The following is a 25,753-nucleotide window of genomic DNA, read 5'->3' as shown; positions in this document are numbered from 1 at the left end:
TGGGATGCTAGCGGGGAGATCTGCCTGGAAGACCACGATGTCATGAGACCGGGTTTCTGCTGTGGAAATGGAAACACCGGTGGAGAAATACCAACAAATTTGCCTGATTGTGTGTGTTGAGCAGCTGAGGTACAGCAAGGGGGTGGGAGCTGAGACCAAAGGCTCCAGGCAGGTCTCGTTGCACATCGAATCTCGTGCTTCTCGTGCCTCACACCAAGATGTAACCTCCAGTCAAACATTTCAGCAACCAGCCGCCCCGCAGAGGCTCGACTTGCGTGCCACCCCACTCCAGGCCATGTGCTTGCCAAAACCTCTGGATGACTTCTCACTAGCTTCTTCCCCAAATAGCTCACGATCCAATTTCTCTTCAACCCCTCCCTTCTCAAAAATCTGCCCCCACTCCAGCACACGAAGAAAAGCAGACTGGTGTGCATTCCTTCCATGAAATTAATGTAGAGTTTTAAATCTGCGGCAGGCCCGAACGTGACGAGACAAAGGAGGCGGCACTCGAGCTACAGGCAGCACCGCAAAAGCTGCAGTCCCACCACTCGGGAGAGCATTGCTGGTCAGAAACAGGAGCCTCATGACCTTCCTCTTGCATCAGGCTTCTTCCTAACCAGCTATTTTCCCTGCTGTTCCTTCTCTAAACACATACCCCATTTTCCAGCTGAGCAAGCACAGTCAGCAGAACGGCCTGTGTGGAGGTTTTTTTCCCCTCCACGCAAGGGAAGATTTCATCCTGCTCAGGTTCACGGGGGTGCCTGTCACCAGCAGCTCCATAGGAACCAGGGCCATTACACAAGTGGGACAGAAACACGAGATAAGGCAAACCTTTGAGGTCTGTCTGTCCCCAAACAGGGTTTCCATATAAAACACATATGCCTTCTTAGCATGACCTTGCTCCTTTCCTCCCTCTCCTCTTTCCGCCAGCAGCATCTCTCCGGGGAGCATCCGAGCACCAGGCTGGGTGGCCAGGAGCACCACAAGCTGCCCTTGTATTCCTGTGTTTACAGAAAGGGTGGGATTTAGAGGTGCCAAGTTCAGCAGTGCCCAAAGCCTGAGCACGGCAGGAAGCCTCCACAGCCAGCGCACACACATGCACTCTGGGGCTTCAGAGCTCTACTGAGTCCAGGCAGCCCTTGCCAGAGGACTGGAGCTCGCCAAGAAACTCTGCTTATTGCAAATCCAGAGCGCTGCTGTTAAAGGATATCTGATGGGGGAGACCGGCCTCACAGCTTACTGAGGAGTTAATGCACTTACCAGGGCAGCGCTGTGCAACAAAGCTGGGATCTCGGGGAGCCTTTAGGAATGCACACAGCCAGATGCATTGCCTCTGCGGGGGGACAAGGAGAGCACCCTCCTGACCTGGGATGCTCATTATTTCCCCAGACACAGAAGCCAGCAAGCACAAAGCCCCGCAGCAGGCAAAGAGCAGCCCGCAGAGCAGCCCCAATGCTTTCTGCTCATGAGAATGCAGATTTCAAACACACAAAATCAACCCAAACCACAAAGCTGGAACCGCATCTGCTTTTTTAGGACCCAGCAGGGATAGGGGGAGAGAGAGCAATGCCAAGAACTGTAAGCATAACTAAACCCCTAAGGAGCATGAACCCGTAACAGCACCCAAACCCTGGGGGACGTTAGAGCCCTTCTCTAAGCACAGTCTTACCACAGAGATATTAAAAGAGATAGCCTGAAAAGCCTCTGGCCAAATCCATGGGCTGATTAAAAAGCAACAACACCAGGGTATTGGGGCTTAAAGAAGGCACCTGTTGGCAGGTGGAAAGCAGCCACCTCCGATGCAAAAGCGTTGTAGCTTCCCAGGACATCCCAGCAGGACTTTTCTTTTTCCTGGAGGCAGCCAGAGAGGGAGAGGAGAGGAGCTGGAAAATGCTGCCTTGCCACAAGGAAAGATCAGCAGATGGGGATCCATTTCAATTAACATTTCATTTTCAATGGTAAAACCTAGCCACGATGATAAGAAGGAATTTACATGTTAAGTGACTCATCAATAAGAAAGTTCTTTTTAAAAATTAATAATTAATAGCAAGAATTATTAATTATTATTATTATTAATTTTTAAATTTAAAATGTTTTACATGTACTGAACTGAGTTTCTTTCTTCGCTAAAGTTTAGGCACTAGCTTTCCTCCCAGCGCAGGACAAGGAAACGCGATCATTTTGCAGAGCTGCCTGGCTTCCCAGCCTGCTTGGCACGCTGCGTGGCCCAACACAAAGGCTTCTTCAGGGGCCGTTCCAGCAGTCATTCTCATCATGTACGCATGCTGTTAAAAAATACAGGATTGCAACTTTCTGTTTGATGAGATTGGGTGAGAACTCCTAGATTTTGCGTCTCCACCATGGGTGCTGCTAGTTTCTATTACCCAGTTTTTCCTGGGACAGGAGAGTGGTGGTGCCTGATACCAGCAGCCGCTCTGCAGACGCAGATTTTCAATGAGGCAGGCAGACCCACAACCTAAGCTTTATGGAAAGTAATATTTCCCTTGTTTTTCAGCAATATCTTTCCCTAGAAAAGCTCCCAGAAGAATGTCAGCTGCGCTCTGTGAGGCTGAAAACCCCCCAGACACCAGTTCAGGTGACCCTGAGGTGCCCGAGACAAGCTGTCCAGATACCTGAGAGCGCAGTTGCACAATACAGCTGAAACAAATGGATTTCTGCCTGCAGCAAGACGCAGGGATGGGTCCCACCTCCACCTTCCTCTTCCTCATTCCTGGCCCTCCAGGAGCCACCCTGAGCCCACAGGAATGTTCTTCCACCTCCAAGTGATGCTGCACTGCTAACAGGGATCTGTTGGCCTTCAGGAGCATTGCCTCTCTGTCACAAAGCTATTCTTTGAGGGGGCATTTCCCAAAGTCTGTTATGACAAAATTAGCAGCTATCTTCTCTCTTTCCAGAAAGGTTAAGTACCTGACCATCACTGACTGTAAATGAACAGCAAGCTCTGCTTGCAGAGAAAACAGGAGCACAAGGACTTCTTGCACGTATCAGAATACGCCCCATTTGGCTAAGTTAAGATGGTACCAACACCGGATGAAAAAAAGATAAAAGAAATTCGAATACTAACTATTTCTTGCCCAGACATTAAACATTCTATCAAAGACAGTATTAAAACAATAATTTCACCAACTTTAATTGCATCTACCAAACCTAATCTCTAAGATCTAATTTCCACACTGCCAGGTAAAGACAGCCACAACCATCATTTGTTATTCGTTCACTGCTCATTGACTCACCACCATTGCCAAGGCCTCAAGATGTGGTTCCAATAAGGCAGAAAGTATTTTAGGATCAGGGAGGTGAAACTCAGACAGGGAAAACGTTGGCTCTCCTCATGCAGACAGCTCACGAGAGAACATTTTTCACATAGCTTATCACCGACAGCGCAATCCTAGATACCATCAGATGACGGGAAGATGAGCAGAAGGGGCGTGATGCACAGCAGTACCCTCAAGCCCCAGCTGCTGGCAGGAAAAAATGAGGAGCGGCCACAGAGGGGATGTGCAGGCTGCTGGAGCCCTTCAGCATCCACCCGCTGGCACCACGGCATGTTTTCCCCTCTCCACTTTCTGGTTAATGAGGTCCCCCCTTCCTGCTGCCGGCCAGCTGGAAGGCATGAATCACAGAGGAAGGGCAGATCCTGCACACCCATCCTTCTCTCCTAATCCATCCAGCAGAGCAGCCTGGCTGGCACAGACCTGCCTTCCTCTTTGCTCCCAGCTCCGGCAGGATGAGTGTCGCACACCCAGGAAAAGTCTGAGCTGGGTCCCAAAGATGGGGACAAGGAGCCAGACAAGCCTCAGGGCAGAATGCATACTGGAGAAGGAAAAAAAAAAAGGCAAAGGAAATAAAAGGAGAGGAGCATCACTTCTTGGATGGAGCTAAAAGTGCCGGAAAGGGAGAGCAAGTAGTTAAATCTGTCCCTTCTCCCCAGGCCCACTGGGACCCCGTGGGGATCATACCAGAGGTCCACACCTCGTTGTGCTGTGGGACTCTCAGAGCGCTGGGTCCTTTACTGAAAGCACTTTCAGCCACCAGAGCAGGGTCAGGATTTCCAGCACCGTGTTAGACCTGGGAAAGCCTGATGCAACTGAACGGAAGGCACAGAAAAGAGGTGAGAAATGAGAACCATGAAAAACCCACCATCCCTTCACCTTTATCACCTCCCTCTGCGAGGACAGGAAAAGCCCAGACCATTGCTCTTCACCTCTCCTTGTTCTTGTTTCCATCTCCCACTTGCCATAAAGACGCAGGGATGCTCCCATTTCCTAGATGCCCACGCTGTGTGCGTGGTGCTTGCTACAGTCAGTACTACATCATACACATTTAGCCATGTGGATGGTTCCTAGCCATTTCACAAAAAATTCAGTGCTTCTGACTCCTTCATACTGACCTACTCTCAGCCCTCAGTTCCTCCCAAGCTCCATCAGTCAGTGCTTTCTTATCAAACGATAAGCTTCGACCCAAGGCTGAGACAAAAAGAGGGGTGTGGGTCATCTCCTCATGTTACAAGACAACTTTTAAACACTGCGTTAGTGAGATCTGCACCAAACAAAGCCATGCTGTATTTCCAGAAGGAGAGCTTAGCTTAATCCCAAGGAGCCCAAGCTGCTTTAACCACCCCGTGCATCCCCCTGCAGGGGTGACACAGCACAGTTCCCCCCCGGATCACAGATGTCCACGGGAGAGGCTACCAGCGGTGCCAAAAAGGCCGAATGAAGGTGCACCATGGGGACACCACAGCAGATCCAGGAGCAAAGTAGAAGGGTCAAGGCTGGCCATCAGCTTGGAGCCCAACAAAAACCATCCAGAATTTTTACCAGCAAGCTGCTCAAGGAAGGTTTCAGCTACAAGAATCAAACCTGCCGAGGACGCCTGCTTGCCCCAGGTGTGTGCTGGTCCTGGGGACTTTCATCCAACGCCATCCTTCTGGGAGGACTGGCTGCAGCGTCCCAGGGGCAGGCATGGCTTTCAACAGCTCAGAGCCCTGTTCGGCTGCCAGGTAAAGAATTTAGCAGCTAGTCAGAGTGCCAGCGAGAGCCAATTATAACTCAACTGACCTGCCTTGGCGCTAACACGCACGGGAATGTGCTGGCTGCCGGCTGCCAAATGCTGGAAAGCTATAAATGGGAGACGTTTGGAGAGAAAAGGATTAAGGAGCCAGCTTTTAACCAGGCTGAAGCGCATGGGACTGTACGTATTCTTTATGGAGGGAGAGAGAATGAGTAAGATCTTTGATGTAGTACTGGAAAAATACAGGCTCTTTCTTCTACAGAGACAGCAGTAGTCCTTACTTAATGGAAAGTGTTTCTTCTTTTCTCAAGTTAGATTACGAAAATTCACCTTTTCTATGCTTCTGCATGTTGCTTAAGCTTGTTATTCTCGGTAAAGTCTGGACACAGAGGAACAAAGGAAAAAGCCTTGCCCGTGCTTTGTAGCAGGAACCTCACCATAGGAAGTTGTGGGTTTTTTCTTGTATTTGGTCACGCAAGTGCCTGTCTTTCATGATCCAGCTGTCTAAGGGAGAGATCCTGTTGATTTATATTTGTGGCTGGGTGCAGTCATTTCACACACAAATGTGCAGAATTTTGCTGAACTCCACAAACCCGGGAAAAAAGAAATTCCCAAAGTGTTGAAATAAGATCCCTGTTATGAAATAGCACTCAAAAGCGCCCTGTTTACAGTCCCTGGACACAAAAAGACATCCATCTTCCTAAGCAGCAGAGTGACCAAGCTGCCTTAGGGCCTTTCCTCCATCAAAGAGGCCGTCAGAAACGCCACCTCCAGCCCAGGACAGGCATGAAATACAAGCGGCAAAGTATGCTGTGTTTTCCACCTTGTGCTGATGGGGACAAATTACTTTGCATTCCTGCCCCTGGCTTTCTACGTCTGGAGAATGAAGATAACACTCACTGCCCTGCTGAGAGCTGCAGCCCCCGGCACAGCGCAGGAGGAGGAGGAGGAAGAGGAGCAGAAGCAGAGGAAGACCAGCATGGGGCTCGTCGGGTCCGCACCCTGTGCCAGCATGTCTCGCAGCAGGGAAGCAATGCACCAGGCTCATTTTAATTTTTCAAGAGGCCAGCAGCCTGAAACAAGCTGACAAGAACAATTCTCCTCTGTGTGCCAGCCAGCGTCTTCTGAGCCCATTTTAACATAACCTTTTATTTTAAAATGGGCTGAATTACTCAGATACTGACTTTCCCTCGCTGCTACACGTGCGTGGCAGGTGAAGAACCCCCTCCAGAATGGCTCATCTGTCTTTCACGTAGAGACAACATGCACACACCACTGCCTTTTGCCAATTTTCTCATAAAAAGTAGGCACCACTTCAGCAGTCTGAGTTGTGTTTTTTTTTTTTTTTTTTTTTTTCCCCTCTTACACACAAAGCTGTTGGCCTGAGGGATGCAGGACTCTCTCCAAGATGACATAGCTCCAGGTGGGTCAAGGCTGAAAGTTTCCAGCTAAGAACCTGAAGGATTTGTTAAACATATGGACAGACCAGAGGACTGGGAAACACACTCGATGCGCACACAGCGGTTGAGAAAGCCAGAGCCATTTTTAAGTATGCTTAAAATTCTCATTTTGTCTGTCTCTGAACCATGCAGCAAGCACATTTACTGCAGACTATGTCACGTCTCCTTCCCTGGGCTCACAATTAAACCTTTGTGCAGAGAAGCAGCCACATGGCATCACCCTCTCTTCCTACAGCCTTCAGCTGGGTGGAAGACTAGGAGAAAAGTTACTGAGTGCAAGCAGAAAAATCACAGGTTAACCTGAGCCCAGGGAGTGCACCCCTGTACTGCAATTTGAAGTTTAAGGGCTTGCAGCTGCCTGCCAGAGGAGATACTCCTGCTTTGGTGGCAAGAAGGCAAGCCATGGTGTAAATGTCAAATGCTTGGTACCTCCATCACAGCTCGTTTCCTAATGGATCAGATCCATTCCTGACTGCAGAGACATCAGTTTTGCTATCCCCAGTGCAAAACTCAACGGGACCAAAAAGAGCCAGGGTGGCTGCAGCTGAAAGGCAAAATAAGCAGAGAGCACAGCACAGGGCCCTAGATGAGCAGGAAAGATGTTAAAGGGTCGAGTTTGGGTGTAAGGACACATCACGGGCATGGCAAGACAACCGTGGCTCTTGGTCACATGAGGACTTGAAACAACTACCACCGTGGCTGATGAGCTCATAATTACAAAGTGTGGAAAAAATGTTTATTTTTGGGGGGTTTCCATAAAAAAAAAATAAAATGCAAGCCAGTATCTGATCTCTAACCACTACCGTCTCTCCAGACAATGGTTTTAAGAGGAGCCTTCCAAAAGGCTTGCTAAACTCCTCCCAAGCAGTGCCTGACACGACCCAAAGGAGTGCTGCAGTCACAGCCAGCTCCTCACCTGCGGGCAGTGCTGGGAGCATCTCTGGGGCACACAAAATCCCGATCCTTGATCTTTGTCTCCCAGAGACAGCCCTTCACGTATCTGATCATCAGCTTATGTGCCAGCAAAAAATTTCCAGCATACCTGCCAGCCTCAATTAGCGTCCAGAACACAACTGGCATCCTTGCAAGCATCAATCTTATTGCCTTTATTTCTTAGGAACAGCATCCATCTGCTCCCAATAGCTCACATCTGGCACGCCACGAGTTATGAAAGAGCCCCAATCCTGTATGAAGGAAATTATTCCTCCAGCCAAGAGGCTCATGCAGAACCGAGTTTAGTATTTGTCGTTACAAATTTACTACAAATCACACAGTTAGTTACCTGGGGGTTCAGATTTCAGAACTGCAACTTCCTGTAGGGGTTGGTTTTGATTTTTGTTTTGTTTTTCTCCGTCACACGTTGATATTATGTAAATTGCTGTGTGATGGAAAACACCACACAGCAGTGGAGAAATACTGAGAAATACGGAGAATACGGAGAAAAACAAGGACTGGGAGTAGGAAGCTTAGTATAGAGATCTACATACACAGAGCAGCAAAAATGCTCTGGAGCATTAACCCAGCGCCCTGATTTCCTCCTGCAGTGAACAGCACATAGGAGGAGGGAGGTGTTAGCCCGTTCAAGCACTCCCTTCCCAATTTCACTGCCTGGCACAGTACGCCAAGCCTTCTCGTGATAACCCCAGAGCAGGTCCTGCATACTTCCCAACACATGAAATACAACATTTGTATTTCCAAACAGCTGTGAGGTGAGGAAGCAGCCTCTGCCTCATGCTGGGCACATGCTAAATTCTAGAACAAATGTTGGTCACTGGTCCCTGTATGGGAGCTGACCTGTGCAAGGGATGGCCTATGCTGCAGCCAAAAGGAGGAAAGCAAGTAATTAGGCAGAAATAGGTCTTGTCCTGCTTAAAGAAAAGCAGGGTGGTGCTTGGGAAGGCCGCTGCAGCCGTTATCTCTAGAGGGAATAGCAGAGGGTGGCAGCACCCAGCACTGCCCGAGGCCACGGGGTGACTCACTGCACTAATTAACCAGGGCTGCAAACTAAGATCCTTACTGGTGAGATATTAACTTATTTTATTACCGCAAATCCATTGCTGCTTCTTTCTTTTATCCTACAACCTTACACACCGGTAACACTGAATTTCCATAGTTTTTCCATCATCATGGACCTGGTAAGCCTCAGAAGTGGCAAACGGGACCTCTCCTGCAGGGCTCAGCACCTCTTGGCCCAAACAAAGTAGGGGCTCCTCTCATCTGCACAAACCAGTGCAGGAGACAGTGACTGAGGGGTCTTTGTGAGAAAGGTAACTTGCCCCAGCCAGTAAAGATGCTTGATACACAGCTAGGAAAGCACCAGGGTCCCCAGGGAGCTTACAAACTCTAGCAGCTTCCAACAAGAGAACTCAAAGCCTTAAACAAAACACTGATTATTTGGGGATTTTCAGGATGAATTTCACCATAGCTTTTCTCTTGCAACACGGGCCAGTATTTATACACCCACATTTGTGCCAAACTAGGACTTTTGCACAGAGGAGCCAGTCTGGCAGTATCGATGACAGCCAAAGGAAAGAGCTGTAGAAGTTCACAGTATTCAAACAAAATCTTGAATGCTCCTGAGGTGGTAACAGCACATACTGCAGGCAATACTGTGATGAGCAAGGTGGTTTTTGACCATCAATGTGCTTTTCTGGTGGAAAGACAACTCCTGGAGAGGCGATAGAGATGGGGGCACAGAGCAGTGGGCGTTGAGCACATTGGGGCCAGAGGGAGCATTATTTCAGTAAGGGGGACGCAGCCACTCTGTGCACGTCTGCGTGCAGAGGCAGGGAACAGCACCAGGTTCACTGCAGGCTTCACCCCAGTTCAGCTGATCTGGCAGTTCGTGTTTCAAGCACTGTTCCAGTGTAGCTGGGGAGGGAAGGACCCCAAATGGCCCCTTTGCCCTCTGACCGCAGTGGGAGCAGGACAGCCAGCGAGGCTGTCAGTAGTAGGAGTGCGTGTGTTTGACTTGGCCCGACTCCTAAAATAATTGTTTGGCCACAATGGAAGGTGACAAACGATTCAGCTGCAACCCCACTGGGGAATACCAGGAGAAAATCCCCAGCCACTCACACAACTGTGCTGGGACTGCTCTGAAACACCAGCATCACTTAACCCTCTGGTCCCACTGCCCTCACTGACCCCCCAAGAACATCATCTCCCCTCTCCTGCTTGGATCAAACGCCTTCCTCGTCCCGCTGCCTGGGCTTAGCAGGAGGCTCATTGACAGCAGAGGAGGGTGCACCAACCTTCACCCAAACGTGGCCAGAGCTGCTGTTGAAAAAACAAAATCCCGCTCAGCTTCTGGCAGGAGTGCGCAAAGTGCAGCCAGAATCGCTGGGCACACAGATATCAAATTAACAAATATCTCTCCCCAAACATGCATGCACTGAGATTGCTCAGAGCTGTGAGTATGAGCAAGTCTGGATGGATTTTCACTGGATAATCCAAAAGACAGTTTCTTGACACAGGGATCACCTGTGGCTCCAGTTTCCAATCCTTCCTCTAATGCATCAAAAAGATCATCAGAATTGGACACATGAAAACTATTTTTCCCCTCTTACTATGTTTTCAGAAGCAGCCGAAACCTTTTAGCCAATTACTTTTTTTTTTTTTTTTTTTTTTTTAATAGCCAGCAGCGTGAATAATTTCCAGCATGGAAAATTTCTGCCTAAAGAGCTAAAATTGGCATAGAATCATAAAACAGTCATATAATAAAGGCCTCCAGCAACTGCAACAGTCACTGCTACCAAGCCTACCTAGAGCATTTTTTTCCACTTTGCTAAGAGGATCTGTTTCACTCCTCTCCTTTCAATCCAATTTCCACTGTACTGCACCACAAGTTTAAAATAAGGACACCAGGAAGCATGTGTGATAACAGGGAAGGAAGGCAAAAACCACAATTTCATTCATTCTTTCAACAGAGCCAAAAAGGAGTGGTTATTTTTTTTTTTCTTCTTCAAGAAAATGCTGAGGGGAGCAGGGAAGGGGGATGTGCTTGGTTTGAACTTTTGCATCTGTACCACGATACTGTAAAGCAACCCTTCCTCCAGAGGTGCCCCAGGGCATTTTGTAGACTTGTGCTTGCAGCACAGCCAGATTGGGTCTGTCTCCATGCAGCCTCTGGTGACGACGACTTCCATCTAGGAGCACGTAGAGCTCAAGCCAAGATGCAAGGGGAAGAAGAGAGGATGGACAGTCACAACATCCTTGTGTTTCTTTCCCCATGAGCAGCAAGGCAGGCCACACAACGACAAGGACACAGCCCTCCACAGCTGGAGGGAGGCACTGCTTTGGCAGACACACACCACCTTGTTTGCCCCTCTTGCAGCAAACGTCCCAAGCTTGGCTCCAACCTTGGAGCACCAGCGAAGAAGATGAGATGCTGCGGAGAAAGAAGAGCTGAGCTCCATTTCCTTCCAGCCCTGGCGGCAGCCCAACAGCTGTTCCCTGTTTATTTACTTTCATATTTCCTTGGTTACACAAGCAGCTGCTCACTGCTTAACCCCTGCCTGCTCCAGCAGGGCCCACGCTGTGCTGCCCACCTTGCCTTGCCCCGGCATGATGCTGCGGGTCAGGGGGAGGGCTGCTGAGGTCCTGAATGGAGCTGGGCTCTCAAAAGGGCTCAAAACACAGACATCCTCACGTCCAGGGCTCTGCAGAAGGTGCCTCGTCGGGCAGGGCACAGGGCGTGTCTCCCCCGAACCCACCTGCACACCCACGCCGACAAAGGCTTTTCAAGTTGACCCGAAGCAAACTGACCAGCTGGACCTGCTAAAGCCATCTGGCTTCCCCCGGGCTTACTTTGCTATGCGGGCCCAGATGCGCTGTAATTTTAGTAGCCTATTTGTGTCGGGATGCATCCAATCCCCAGCCGTTTACAGGGAGGCATCCTCATTCCTGGGCAAGCACAGCACCCATTGAGACAAAGCATGAGGCTGCACACAGCTTCACATGAGCAGGGTGCTGGAGGGTGCCCAGCTCCTCTCCCCATCCCACACGCGGGCCAGGAGGGATGTGCCAGCGAGTTTTCTGGCAGGTCCATAGATCACTTCGTGCATTTTCCTTTCTCATCTGTACAGAGCCTGTTCCAGCAGCTCAGTTTGCGTTTTGGCTCATAAAGCTCAGCCAGACCCCTTGGCTCATCTCCACAGTACAAGGAGGGGGTGGAAAACACCCTTTGCCTGCTCGCCCAGAACACCGGCTCCGGTTTGCTGCAGCCCAGCCTGTCCCAATTGCCTTTCCAGCCTCCTCCCTCCATTCTTCCTTCATCTTCCTCCCAGCTGCCTCCTCTACCCCACACCAAGAGGTAATTGCTAATGCAGTGCACCTCAGTAGGTAATGGCAGATCCCAATCGCTTGCTCCCTGAAATGCCAACCTGCGGCCCAGGGGCCATGGGAACTGGTGCTTCTCAGCAACACCCCATTTTGGTGTGCCAGCAGTTGGGAAAGGCATGGGATTAGCTCCACAGGAGTGGAATTTGGGGCAAACTGTAACACACACACAATAAAAAATGACTCACCACCACCTGCACAAATTCCAGCAGTGGGAATTCAAACATACCTACGTCCCCCCTGTAGCCCAGGGAGCGAGAGATGAAACTAAGACTGGGACATGCAGAAGCCCCATGGTTTCAACGCTGAGTCATGAGAGGCACCGGAGCTACAAGTGCAGCTTTTGAGGATGCTTTGTTCTTGCTTTTTCAAGGATGTCCAGCACTGCACTTAAGTTTCCCCAAATCTAAACATTTTCTGGTACATTACAAAAGGAATGCTTGCCCCTAGCATAAAACATAAACCATTCTTTGCAATTTAGCATGTCTTTCAATCCTCTGAAGTCCAAAACCTAAGAACTGGAGAAATGCTTACCTGCAGGTCAAAGAACTTGCTGTACCGTCGGTAGATGACTTCTGTGGACCCATTGGACCAGGTGACTTTGATAATGTACACCTGTAGGGAACAGAAGAAGAAATCAGATATGAGTGACAGAACAACCCACGGCACAATCCAATGGCTGCTAAACAGCTGGGCATCAACCAGGGAGCTGCACAGAACACTTCAAGCAGCACTTAAAGTAGTTTCAGCAATACTAGAAAATAAGCTTGAATTGTTAAGCTCCATGCTACAACTTAGCTGTCTACAAAACACTTATTCATAATCATGAATTGAGACAGCACCCTGTCACTAACTACAGGTATACAACAAATGTGAAAAGGTGCTTCCATGTAAACATATAGTTAGCCTCTCCAGACAGACATGTGAGGAGTTAATAACAATGCCCTGGTGATCCCACCTATGGCTGCAGTGTTGTTTGAGCCCCTGATCTCAAACCTGCTATGCACTCCCCAAGGCCAGTCTGCACCCCAGAACGGGGCTTGCGAGGAGAACTCAAACCCTGTGCCATTCAAAACTCTGTCTGTTTTCCATAAGCAGCTTTGCTGTCACCTTAAGGTTTTGTTTTCTGAGGCTTGCTGAGGTGCAGGTTGCCCTCCTGTTACATAAAATGCTACACAACTAATCCTAGCATTTCTAGGTTATTCACAGATCATGTGGCCAGGCTTTTACTGCTGATGAATGAGAAGGGGAATTAAAAAAAAAAAAAGGAAGAAAATACCCCAGCTTTATTATTCTTCCATGAAAGACAACAAGCAAATAACAGAAATTACTTATTTAATGTCCTTGCTTGTTGTTCACAGAAACCAGAGATGACCCTTGATGAGATGCCAGCATAACTCTCAAGTGTTGCAAACCTCATCCTTTGCTAATTGATAGCAGATTGGGTAAGCAGAACGAGGATATGTATGTTAATTTTTCTTCTATCATTTTCCACATATTTCCACCAGAAATTCCAGCATTAACCCACTGAGGCAGGAACAAACTATTCAGAAGACCAGGTGAACAGACCCGGTAGAGACTTCAGTCTAACACAATGAAGAGTGAAGGCCTTTAGGATGGTGATGTTCTGGTATTTAAAACCCAGTCCCTTAACAGTTTCACAACGTTTCCCACAGAGACACATTTTTCCAGATGCTGGAACAAGACCAACATCCCAGCCCAATATCCAAACTCAAATACCAGGAGACTTAAATGGCTAGCACAACAGCAAACTGTTTGAGCTAACCAAACCTACTTGAATACTGTAGTAAAGCTCTTATTGAAAGACCATTCTGCTTCCCAAAGGGCTGATGCTGCACGAGCTACCAAGGTGAGGGGACTCCTAAGGAACCATAATCTCTTCCCACTGCAACCCCTTACTAACTATGATGGAAAAGGAGACAGTGAGATGAAGCACGTGCTCACTGCTAAAATAAAGAAATTCAGCAGTTTCAAGCCAGCAGTTCAATGACCACTTGTCCTAAGCCAGATGCTCAGCTCAAACACAGCTGCTGCTGCTTTTCCTGCCTCGCAGCGAGATGGCTGGGAACCACCACCACCACCTTCTCCCAGGCAAATTCAGAATCACCCGGCTTCACCTCCTGGGCCTTATTCAGCTAACCACAATCCTCTCCTTTCACTCACAAAATATTTTTTTTGAACTGAAGGACCTGCACTTTCTGTACCCTAACTCAAGGAAGACAGAGGACTCCTGCAGTACAGCATTTGCAGCAGCTGTGAGTATCTGGATATACAATGATATGTTACAAGAGGTGCCCTGACAACACACTTAGTTACCACCAAACATGGCTTGACAAGTGTTTTCAAGTGGATCAGGCCAATACCTGTTTAAGTACATGTTCCTAGACCTCAACAGGTAAGAGACAACTTGGCTGACCTCAGTTTGCAACGAGAACAGGTTGAGTTGCATGACGTGGCCTCAAATTCCTGAGAGCATCTGTATAGGTACCACCACTTCGTTACACAAAGAAGTCACCCAGCCCAGCTGAACTCGAGGCTTGCACCTACTGCTTACACTTCATGGATCATACCATCAGCAAGCCAAGCGTTAACTTCATGCTAAGCAAGCATCCAAGCTGCCTTTACCCTCACCCCAGGACTTGCGGGCAGGCCAGCATGAGCTCATTTTGGTTGGAAGCTCAGCTGATATCCCAGCTTTCTTACCAGTCCGCAGCACTTCATGGGGTTATATCACTGCTGGCTGCCTGCCTAGAGAACGCCTTCCACTGGGGCAGGAGGAAGAGCCAACATTTCTTCATTGTTTATTCCTATTCTGCCTTTATTTGGAGTCAACAGTTTATTAGACTGGGATTTTAATCAGGATGTGGATTTGCTCAAGCCAGAATGAATCCAGCGCTCTGAAGGGTAATAAAGCCATGAGATTTGAGGGCATACTATGCTTTATTATACCCTTTGTAACTGAGGGAAGGAGACCTTCTCCCAGCTGATGAGCTCACTCCTGTATTGCTGGAAGGCAGATCTCCCTGGGGTCAGGATAATGGTTTTGTGCTCATCCCATTTAAATAGCCGACAGGTCTCTGGGGATATCTCCTCATCTATCTGTGAAAAAAAATGAAGAGATAGGAAACCCTGCAGAACAGGGAGATCCTCAACAGTCATAAAAATACTGTCTTCATGAAGCTGATTCCCTCTCTACTTGTGAGCATCCCTCATCCTTGACTCCAGTGGCCCCATCCCACTAAGGTACTCTAGGCCAAAAATGCCACAGCTCTTTGATAATTCCCCCCTGAGGGATGAAAAAAGAGATGCCAGAAAGCAAAACTCAGGTGTTCATTAATTAACAAGGAAGCTGCAGATTTTGAAAGGGATAAATAGTACAGTTGGCCACTCTATGATGTTTTCACAGCCCCAGCAAATTCGGCTTCACCCTGGTAATCACAGGGACCGCACCAAGCAGCTTGCTCCTGCAGAGGCTGCTCCGAGGAGGGGCTTTATCCAAGCCTGGCTGTGTGGGTGAGGGCATGTGGAAACTTATTTCATGGGCTTTCTCCAGCTTCAAGCGAGCACTGCTGGAAGGGGGGAGCCACAGCCCAGGCCCCACACCTCCTGGAGGGGTGGGGAGGGCCCAGCAGATGGCAGGGAGGCAGCAGGCGGCCGGGTCCAGGAGGGGGCTGCAGCCCCATCACATGGGCCGGGCCCATGGCCAAAACCAACAGGCAAAGCTATCTAAATATTTACAGGCCTGCCCGGGCCAGCGGTGGTTTCTGCATGGTGGAGGGGATCTAGCTGACTCTGTGAAAACCGATGGCTGCCCTCCCTCCGGAAAGGAAACCTCACTCTCCTCACACTGAGGGCCCCCACCCCTTGCCCTGCTCCAAACCACGCTGCCACATGTCCATCACATCAAACCAGGCTCGATGGCTGAAGGCACCCTAGGCTACAGTGAGCTTTGGGACAGGCAGTAATAACCAGGACTGAAACCTCTCCAGCTCAACTGCTGCCATAGGTCATGACAGCACAGCTGAAACTCACGCCCCTGCTTCCGAAATTGCTGAAATGCAATTCACACTGTTTGTCCTGCTAGTGCACAGTACAGAGGAGGGGTACAAAGTTTTTGGTGTTACTCACGTGTCACATCCTGGAAAACCTGAGCACGAGGCCTTCCCCACAAGCCTGAGCTTCAGGGCAGGGGGAGCACTCTACCAGGAGATGCCATCACAGGTGGCCACCACCAAAACAAGGGAACAAGGTCTCCCCTGTGCCTCCACGGGGCTCCCTGTGGGTGGTGTGGAGACCAGAGGCCACCAGGACACGTTAGAGGTGCAGGTGGGGCTTGTTCAGCACTGGTGGGGAGGAACACTTCACAGTAATGCAAAGAACACCATGTGCTCCCGTCCCTTGGAGGGATGGAGTGGAACAAATCCTTCACAGAAAATGGAAACCAACAGATGCGGAAGGCTGAACTCTGACAGACGCAGCAGTGTTTTGGCTCCCTAGACTTCCTGCAAAGCTCTACATTACAAGCAATTGGCCGTATACCAACTGTTTAAAAATTACTGATCAAGGAGTTTACCATCAGGCCTCCAATCTTGCAAGATTCTCCTTGGTCATGTTCGAAACCAAGTACCCTAAACGGGAATATAAAGGTGGAAAATTTAAAAAATAAAAAATAAAAATGTAGCTTTCCCAGTCCATCATCTTTATTCACCAGCTTGGTCCCTGCTGTCTCTCCTATGGCTTGGTGTGCCGTGCAGCCCTCCCGCTGCTCCAGCGTTCCTGGAGACACAGTTCAGAGGGAGACCGAGCCAGTGGAAAGTGGGACTGAAACCCTTCATACTGGAACTGTCAGAAGTGACAGGTTGCTAAAAGCAATGCAAATGGCACCTGGCCAACCGTAACAGAGCTGTCAACAAAAGCTGCCAGTCAGCCATCGTGGCAGCAAGGGCTCTGGCAACCACGGGGGAAACGTGCTGGCAGCTGGAGAATGCTTCCCTGGCTCCACGAGGGAGACCTGTGCTCCCCAGGGAGTGGGCTGGGACATCCCTCCAGGAAGGAGGGCCATAAGAGCCAGCATGGCAGGCACCAAGTGGAGCCCAGATGCTGGGCACTGCCTGGAGAGGCCATGCAAGAGAGCTCATGTGCAAACCCACAGCAGTCAGAGGCCCAACGGCTGGGAACTAGGAGAAAGGGGAGGAGAAGCCGCTGCAAATTATCTGAAAGGCAACCCAGAGATTTTTATTTTTTTCTCCTTTTAAATAAATGGGGCAGCATGCCTGAGCCCTGGGAGCTGCCAGACCTAGCAGTGCTCTTCCTGAGACTGATAAGAGCCTCAGTGCTGCAGATAACAGCGGCTTCTGGTGACTTCCACAGCAAAAAGTGGCTGAGGACTCTAAAGGCTTTCACAGGCCCTCAGTTTTACGCTTCTCAGGAGGCACGTTGTCACATAAAATCATGGCTACAGAGCATGGATGGTTCAATGGGCTGACTTGAAGCAATGAGATTAAGAACAGATACAAAAAAATAAAAATAGTTCCCCATTCTTGAAACACAAGGCCATATGACCTTCTAGAATAATCACGTCTGGACTCCCTACGTAAACACACTAAGGACATGCACAGAGCACAACCAGGAATCCGCCTGGACTGCTCGAATGTGGGGAAGAAGGCAGACCGCAGCTGCAGGAAAGCCCAGAGCTGCGGCTGCAGCCTCCCTCCTCCCACAGCTTCTCCAACGAGACTTGGAAAACATCCCGGCTGTGGGGGTACACGTACTGCTTCGGGGAGAGGGCAGGCGCTGTGAGCTCTCTGAGGGCACCCCAGTCCCCAAGGAGGCTGCAAGCCCACCCAACGCAGCTCAGCCCCATGCTGCCGCATCAGCTTGAGCCCAAGGGCAGCGCACCCACACCCACACAGCACTGCCAGCCAAAATCCTTTCTGCAGGCCCCCCCAGCACACTGCCACAGGCTGGCTGGCAACAGCCCCTGCTGAGCTCTGTCTCTGAAACAACCCCATGCCCACAGGGAAGGCAGGAGTGTGTGAGAAGAGGGAACACGACTGCAAGGGATTCTCCTCCTGCTCACGTGGCAGGAGAAAGCCCTCTCTGGCAGCAGGCAGGGTGTGAAGCTGGAGTCTCAGCCACTGAGGGATCTGGGGCAGCATCCTGCTGGCTCCCCTGCTTACTCCAAGGCTCTCCAGGTTCAATGCCAGCCAGATGTACACGAAGAGCAGCAGATGAGAAAGCACTGTTGCTGTCACCTACAAAGGCACTTCCACAGGGGTCCAAGAACACCCATCGCTGCCCACCCGTCACTGACAAGCATCAGTGTGTGTCCACAAAGGTTCAGCAGAGCTCCAAGGGCACAGTCAGACATAACAGCCTCCAGCAGACAGAGCTGTCTGCAGAGCTGTTTCAAATGGGTTTGAGTCTGTGTGGTCCTGGGCCCAGAGAGACTATGTACAATAAACCTCTCTGTGGAAAACTCCACAGATTTAAAGCATCTTTCGCCAGCAGAGGGGAAAAAGCATCAGTCTCTTTATTCCACATGCCCTCTCCCACACCCCGAGACACAGGGAAACAATGAAAGAGCCTGGGGAGCCGACAGCCCCAGCCGCGAGAAAGGAGCACCGAGAAATTCAAAGGGGCAGAGAAACCAAAGCAGCTGAGGGAACGAACCAAAACAGAGCAGGGTTTAATATAGAAAAGGGAGTGGGAAATTGTAAGAGGAAAAGAGAAAAAAAAAAAAAAAAAGAGGGAGGTGGCTGGAAACAAAGAAAGTTCTTGGCGGCGAGCTGCTGTGCTTGGCCCTTCTCCATCAACCTTCTCTGCAGCAGGAGCGCAGGGCTGCCGAGGGGAGCAGGGGCTCTGGTGCTGCACGACACCGTAACTTGGAGCAAGAGGGACAACAAGCCCCAGCTCCATCCTCGGAGACCATGCCAGCCCTGCTCTAAGGACAGGAAAAGCCAGGAGAAGGGCCATGCTGTTTCAGATGGCACTCAGAATGCCACAGAGAAGCAACAGATGTGGGACATTTTGGATGCTGCTGTCATTTCTCTAGTTTAGCAGAGGAAGGGGGAAGAAGCAGCAAGACAGACTGCAGGGAGGAGGTAACGGGGATGCAGGTGGCACAAGGACAGGAACATCCTCACCATCACATCAAATAACCAAAGCCCATGTGCCCAGGAGCTGCTCAACTACTAGCCAACCACATCCCCCAGCTCTGACTCAACCCTTCCACTGTACCGTCCTTACAGCTCCCGTGAGCAACAGATCGTCCTGTCCTGCTGTTGCAAAGCTGTGCACAAGTGTGTGGTCACGCAGGTCACAGGGATCCCAAGGACAAACCCACCAAGCCTTGTTCAACTACGGCGCAGGCTCCTCTCACCAAACATACACACCGGCTTGTTTGCCCTGACTCATGCTGAAGGTCAAACATATGGATGCTTCTGTTTCCTATTTCCCACTGCTACGTGAAAGGGCCGGAAAACAGCTATACCCTCCAAAGCAAAACTGTGAGGGACCAAGGTCACCAGACCCCTGAGCAGGCAGCGCAATGGCCCTGACACTGAAGTTCACTGCTGAGACTGCATACGAGCACCAGCTTTCCAGTCTGCAGGCAGAGCCTCAGCAGATGCTTGCCAAGCAGGATTTGGTCCTTCCACTGACCTGTGACATCCAAGATTTTCACCAGCATTAGGTAATGCAAATAGGGAAGAAAAACAAAGGAGAGTTTGCATTTGGTTCTTGGTTTCACCCACAAAGCCAAAAGTGCTCCCTGAAGCCTCAACTCTCTTGAGAAGCAAGAAGTGGGAAGGATGAACAATCAGATCTCTAACACTGCACAACAGACACAAGGACAGATCCAAATTTCACCCCATCTACAGCTCCAGACACCCAGTCTTTGGCCTGCCACAAGCAGGAGAGCATCAGGCAGCTGACAGGAAACGGGACAAGATGCAGCAGAACCACAGGACACAGCAGCAAAACCATGCTGAGGCTGCTAAGAGCCCTCAAACTCTCAGGGCCAAAGGCCAGATGCTCAGAAACTCTTTGCAGCAGCAGACTTCAGCATCACTGTTCCAGCCTTGCTTTATATGGTCTAGTTTCACTTTTCCCCCTTTAACTCCTCGCTTAGTTAACAGCCGCTGGATGGATTTCACTCTATTCATTTTAACCTTCTGCTTCCTCTGTCTCAGTGCACCCAGCTCCTCCGGTTCCCCACAGGACATTCCAGCCATGCCGGGAGCACGGTCACCCTCCGCAAAGAGCATCACACTGGGGAAGAGTCATCCCCCAACGTCCTTTTTAAGCCAAACAACCGGTGTGAATCACAACAGAAAAAATAAAGCAGCTGTACATGGTGACTTGGGGCCAGGTCTCCTCAGATCTCTCTTCCAATGGACCACGTCAGGACCGGGCAACTCTGACACAAGCCATGGGATAAGTTGTTCAGAAGGCATCTCCTGCTCTATACATATAAGGCACTGAGGAACGACTCAATCTGTAGATCAGCAGCCTTCTTTCTCTTGCCAGTGGAGCATTCTTCTCTGAATACTGAATAATCAATTCCAGATAAGCAATAGGGTTGGGCTGCGTGATGAATTAAACCACAAATAGTCTCATGACTATAAGGCACAGGAGCAGAGAAGATACCTAGTAACACTTTACAAATTCACAATTAAAAATAATAACACATTAATTTTTTGAATGTGGTTTTAATCAAACTTGTTTTAAAATACCTATAGACTCTATAACCTAGACACCGAATTCCAACACCCACAGTTAATTACTTTTACAAGGCAGCTGCAGATACAAATGAGGCAGTTAAATATGCATGGATATCCACCTCGTTTAAAGTTTGCAATCTTGTTAACTGAGCTTGTAAAATAAATGTATGCTGTACACTTTGTTTAAATTTTCCTGTTTCAAAGTGATATTTGCGTGCATTGAGGCTGGGAAAGGAAGTCCCTGCAAGAGCATAGTCCAGATTTCCCAATAACCTCGAAAAAACATACAGCATGCTGCTCTTTTTTTTCCCCCGTCAGACGTATATATAATTTTGTTCTGTGCTGTTGAGCAAACATTTAAAACTATACGAGTTGTGGAAGTATTCTTAGTGGACAGAACCATAGGAATGAAGGTGCAGTTCAATGGCATGGTTATTAACACAGAACAAAACACACAAGCTGCAGCTGTATTACAAAGAAAGCTCCTAAAGCTTCCTTAAGGGCAACAGCTAAGATCTACATTTAGTAAGCAAAAGCTGTATTTTTGAGACTTCTACTAGGAATAACAAACACAACGCTATAAAAAGATCCCGCATGAAGTCCTTTAAAGGAAAATTTAGTCTGTTTCAACTACGGTTTTGTTTTGGGTCTTTTCTGAATAAACACCCATTTATCAGAATTTGAGACTTGGCCAGACAATAGAAATGACAGTCTGCTACTCTGTCGCCCAGAATGATTATTTTTAAACTTTGCGTTTGGATTTTGTCTTTTCAAATGAATTTAATTTGCAATACTGGCCTGGAGCCCTCGCTGCCAGTGTCCCTGAGCACTAGACCTCCAGGACATGAGCTGTAATCACTTGAAATGTGATTGCTTGGGACATGTCACCGCAGGGTGACCCTCACCCTCTGACTGATGGGAGGGAGTCTTTCTTCTTTGCTCTGATGGTCCCAGGCTCAGTTGTTCTCCTGACAGAGTCCGAGCAGCGCATCCAACAACACACACCTGCCAAAAAATCGTTTCTCCAACAGCCCTTTCCATAAAAATATTGTTTTAATATATTAATAAAAAAGTTTAAATATACAAATGACACAATTTAAAGACCAGGGTTAGGAGGTCAGAAGGGAAGGTGCAACAACAATACACTGAGAAATGGTTTCACAGCTAGTAGAGCAAACTCGAGGCTGCTATCACTTGGAGCAAGAATCTAGGTTATCCTTCCCCTCTTGGCCCTTCTGCTTGTACAATCTGAGTTGGTTTGACAAGAACAGGAGGCAGACGTGTTGGCCTCACACCATGCCAACACTACAGCAGTAAAAACCTTCCAGGAGTACAAGGCTAGCAGCGAGACAGCAGCACTGCCTCTCTCTTCCACTGGGAAAAGGCACAGATGCATTTGACCGGCAAGATGCAGAAGAACACTGGGCAGCATTAAATCCTGACACAGCACACATTAAAGCTAGCATTTGGGTACCCCCACCCGTCGGCTTGCATCTCGTGGGGTCCTTACTCTCGTGCAGGGCAGGGCCCTGCATCAGGGAGCGATGCTCCTGGCTCTGCCTCCGTCTGAGCAACCCCTGGCCTCTCCCAGCCAGAAAAGCAGCATCAGCCAGCTGGGAACGGGCCATGAAGGGTTAGGAAAGGATGGAAACACAGAGGCCCCGTGCAGCCTCTGTCCCTGGAAACTGTTACATGTGACATTTCTCGCAAGGCTGCGAAACTTGGAGGCATTTGAGGGTGAAAGGCTGAGGCAGGGATGGAGGGTGAGCCGTGCTTATGAAGAACAGCACCAGGGAGAAATGTTCCTGCCCAGCACCGAAGTGGCATTTGATCACTTTTTGATAAGACAGGCAAATAGTACAGAAGCACCCCCTCCCCCAGTTTAGGAAATGTGTCTCCTGCTTCAAATCAGAGCTTGCAAAAGCACAAGTTTTTGTCTCGGTTGCACAACACTCTGTATCGATTACCGAGGTGATGGGTGAACCCCGCCTGCCCGAACGGAGCTGGCCTCTTCCACCCCCACCCCACCAGAGGAATAAACAAGGACTTTGAAACACTGATTTGCTATCACTTCTCTGGGAAACTGGAATTTCACGGTTTTCTACTGTGGCCTCATGCAGCCAACACAACCGCACCTTTGTCCAGCACAAAAGAAAAGCCTCACGGATGCAGAGCGGAGGCCAGAGCCGAGCGTCACAGGTCAGCCACGGGTCGGGCAGAGCAGAGGCAACGGGAGGAAGAGCCGCAGGGCTCCCGCTGCCTCCAGGGATGGCAGAGAGCACATTTATCTCGGAGAGCAGAAGCAAAGCAAAGGTTTAGTGCACACACTTTGCGGTTGACTTCGCTTTGCTGCTTGCCAACAGATACAGTCTAAAGTGAGATGACTCAGCCGGGATTTGCTGCCCCTCCTCTGCCTCTCTTTGCAGAGGAAGGGGAGGAAAAAAAAAAAAAAAAGGGGTTGATTCCATGTAATTAACTGGCTTTGTGGATCTGCCTCTTTCCTATCGATCCTCTCTAGCAAGGCGAGCGCTCCCGTTTACTCCAGCGCTGCCGCGGGGAGGCCGCTGCCCGCCCCTCCCCGAGCTCAGCCCGCCCTGGCTCACGCGGCCGAGTTTGGGTCCAAGACAAGTACAGGGAAAGGTTAGAGGCAGAAGACTCGAGCCGCCAGTTGAGAAGGGAGCGGGCAGCCAAGCAGCCGAGCTGCACAGCTGACTGTCATGAGCTCTGTGCAGACGCTTCTCCACCGTCTCCTCCGCACGCTCGGGATCCGGCCGCGGGAGCAGCCGCCCCGCTGCACCCACCCAGCGATACGTCTTCATAAACACTGCTGTCCCCATTTCTCAGCCCGATAGGATTATTTGTGCTATGCCCAGCTCCACCCGCCTCCCCGCTGCGGAGCTGTGTGGGGACCCCGGTGGGCGAGCAGGGATGGTGCCCAAACGGGACGGTGCCCAGCCTGGGGGTTGCATTTCCCTGTAGCAGGGACTCGGATCTGGAGGGACAGCAGGAGCCCAAGGGCTGTGAGGTGCCCTCAGCCCCTGCAAAGCACAAAAAGGCCCAGAAGAGAAAAGGGAGGAGCAGCCCCAGGCAACCCCAGCACACCCGTTACGGGACCTGAGGGCGATGCAAGAGATCTGCCAAGACAAACACAAGCACACGCAACTCATCAAACCTCCTCACGTATGTGTTCCTCCGGACCTGATGCACAGCCCAGCTAGGGTGAGTAAGTTTGGGGTGGACAGAGCAGGAAAAGGGCACATCTGGAGCTGGGGCCAGGTTCGGGCAGACACTGGTAAAACTACTGACAAGGCAGGAGAGGAGGAAGAGGTGATAAGGGGTTGGGGTGGTGGCCACCACATCACAGAGCTAAGGCACTTCCCTGGGTGCAAGGAGAGGATATCGGCCCTGTTTACACTCTCCTCAATCCCAGCTACAGCCAGCTTGTTCTTTCGCTTTCCTCTGACTGTTGCTGACCGCCACAAGCCAGCTGGGGGGGACCCAAAACAAACCCCTGATCTGCACAGAGCTCAGGCTGCCTGGCTCTGCTGACATGAGGCACTCTGCGTGTCCTTGTAACCCAAATGCAACACGAACAGTGTGTCACTGGGTCACCCCGGTCTAAGGCGAACGGGGCGGGGAGAACATTTTGGTCTTTGTTTTACAGTTGCTGCCAAGATTCACCCACAAGGTCTCCATGGATGCCTGGAAGCGCACCAAAGTGTAAATAACAACAACAACAATAATAATAATAATAATAAAAAAAAAACTCGAGAAAAAGACAGCCCCGCAGCTGTTGGGAAGATGCCCTGGAGTGTGCAGGAATGTGCTCCCCAGGACAGCGGGGCAGCAGGGGTGCAGCGGGCATGGAGCCACCTCGGTGGGGGACTGCAGCACCGTCCCAAGCACAGGAGGATGGAACCGGGGGGTCCTTCTGCGGGGACCCCACAGCCAACAGGTTCCTGACTCCCCCCGCAAACGCTGCCCCTCACCAAGGCAGGGACACTTTCCGGGGGTGACTCCAGGCGTGCAGGCTGCCCCAGCACCCCCCCAGTCCCAGTAGCACCCCCTGGCACATCCCCACCCACATTCTCCCCCCACTTTGCCCGGGTGGGGAACGGGTCCCGGTACCGGGACAGCCCCAGCAGCGCTGCCCTCCTCCTCCTCCTCCTCCTCCTCTTTTTCTTCCTCCTCCTCCTCTTCCTCCCACCATCCCGGAGCTCCCCGGGGATCGGCAGCGCCCGCCCTTTGTTTGCCCAGGGCCGGGCCGGGTGCGCCCCGAGCCGTGCCGTGCCACTCACATAGTGCTTATTGGGGATGCGCCTCTTCTGCACGTCCAGCACCTTCACCTCCGCGATGCTCCTCCTGGGCATGCCTCTGCCCCTCGCAGCCCGGCGCCAGGGGCCCGGCGGGGAGCGGTGGCGCTGGGGGTAAGGCACACACAGGGGCGCACGCAGCCGGGACCGGAGCTCGCAGCCGTGCCGAGCCGAGCCGTGCCGAGCCGAGCCCAGCCACCCGCCCGCTGCCGGGGGCGGGAGGCGGCCCCGGCCCGCCCCGACCTATCCCAGCCGGCGGGGCGGCCCTACAAACGCCCGCTTAAAGGGGGCGAGCGTGGCCGCCCGCCCCACGCGTGTTTGTCCCCTCCACGCGTGGCCGCCGCGCCAAGGGCGCAGCCGGCACGGGGGGCACCCGGCCGGCTTCTGCCTGCTCGCCCCACGCCGTTCTCTGCCCCCAAATCACGGAAAAAAATAAATAAATAAAGGGAAAAGCTGGCGTGGATGTGGCACGGGAGACGCGCAGGGATGTGGTGGCATCGGCCGCTCCGGGCTTTTCGCTGTAAGTCGCCAAGGGCAGCGACCTGCAGCTCAACAGCTCCCCGTGTCCTGTGCTGGGAAGTGGCAGCCCACGAGTGGTGCTTTTCCGAATAACATGGGTGGAAAAAGCAGAGCGAGGCAGCACAAGTCCTCTGTGGCTGCCCTCTTGCTTTCCCCTTCTGCTCTTTTGAAAAACAGCATCCCAAGGTGATGCCAAAGCACAAGACAGTTCAGTGCCGGTCAGGGGCAGCTCAGCTGTTTCTCCAGGAGGGCACGGCTTCTTGGGGCACAGCTTGCCTTATCTGCAACTATTTGCCTTTGTAGGGAGCTGTAGGGAGTAGAAGAGGGTCCAGGATGATGCCTCCTGCCT

General features: G+C 50.8%; 1 protein-coding gene across 3 annotated transcripts in view; it reads right to left on the bottom strand.

Moving 5' to 3' along the window:
• The window catches only part of SH3PXD2B (SH3 and PX domains 2B), a 70,556-nt gene extending 45,492 nt beyond the window's left edge, over positions 1-25,064 (bottom strand). For all 3 annotated transcript variants that reach the window (XM_082771367.1, XM_082771368.1, XM_082771369.1), the window contains exons 1-2: positions 24,871-25,064; positions 12,363-12,443 (exon numbers count right to left, since the gene is read on the bottom strand). In XM_082771367.1, coding sequence (XP_082627493.1) covers positions 12,363-12,443; positions 24,871-24,942 — 153 coding nt within the window. In that variant the 5' untranslated portion in view covers positions 24,943-25,064. The remainder of the gene's footprint in view (positions 1-12,362; positions 12,444-24,870) is intronic.
• Between the last annotated feature and the right edge of the window lie 689 nt (positions 25,065-25,753).

This window comes from Aythya marila (assembly GCF_965140915.1).
Source record: "Aythya marila genome assembly, chromosome: 14".
In the NCBI taxonomy this organism is placed as follows: domain Eukaryota; kingdom Metazoa; phylum Chordata; class Aves; order Anseriformes; family Anatidae; genus Aythya; species Aythya marila.
Note: the sequence above shows the minus strand (reverse complement) of the source record. Positions and strands in the feature narration are given on the sequence as shown.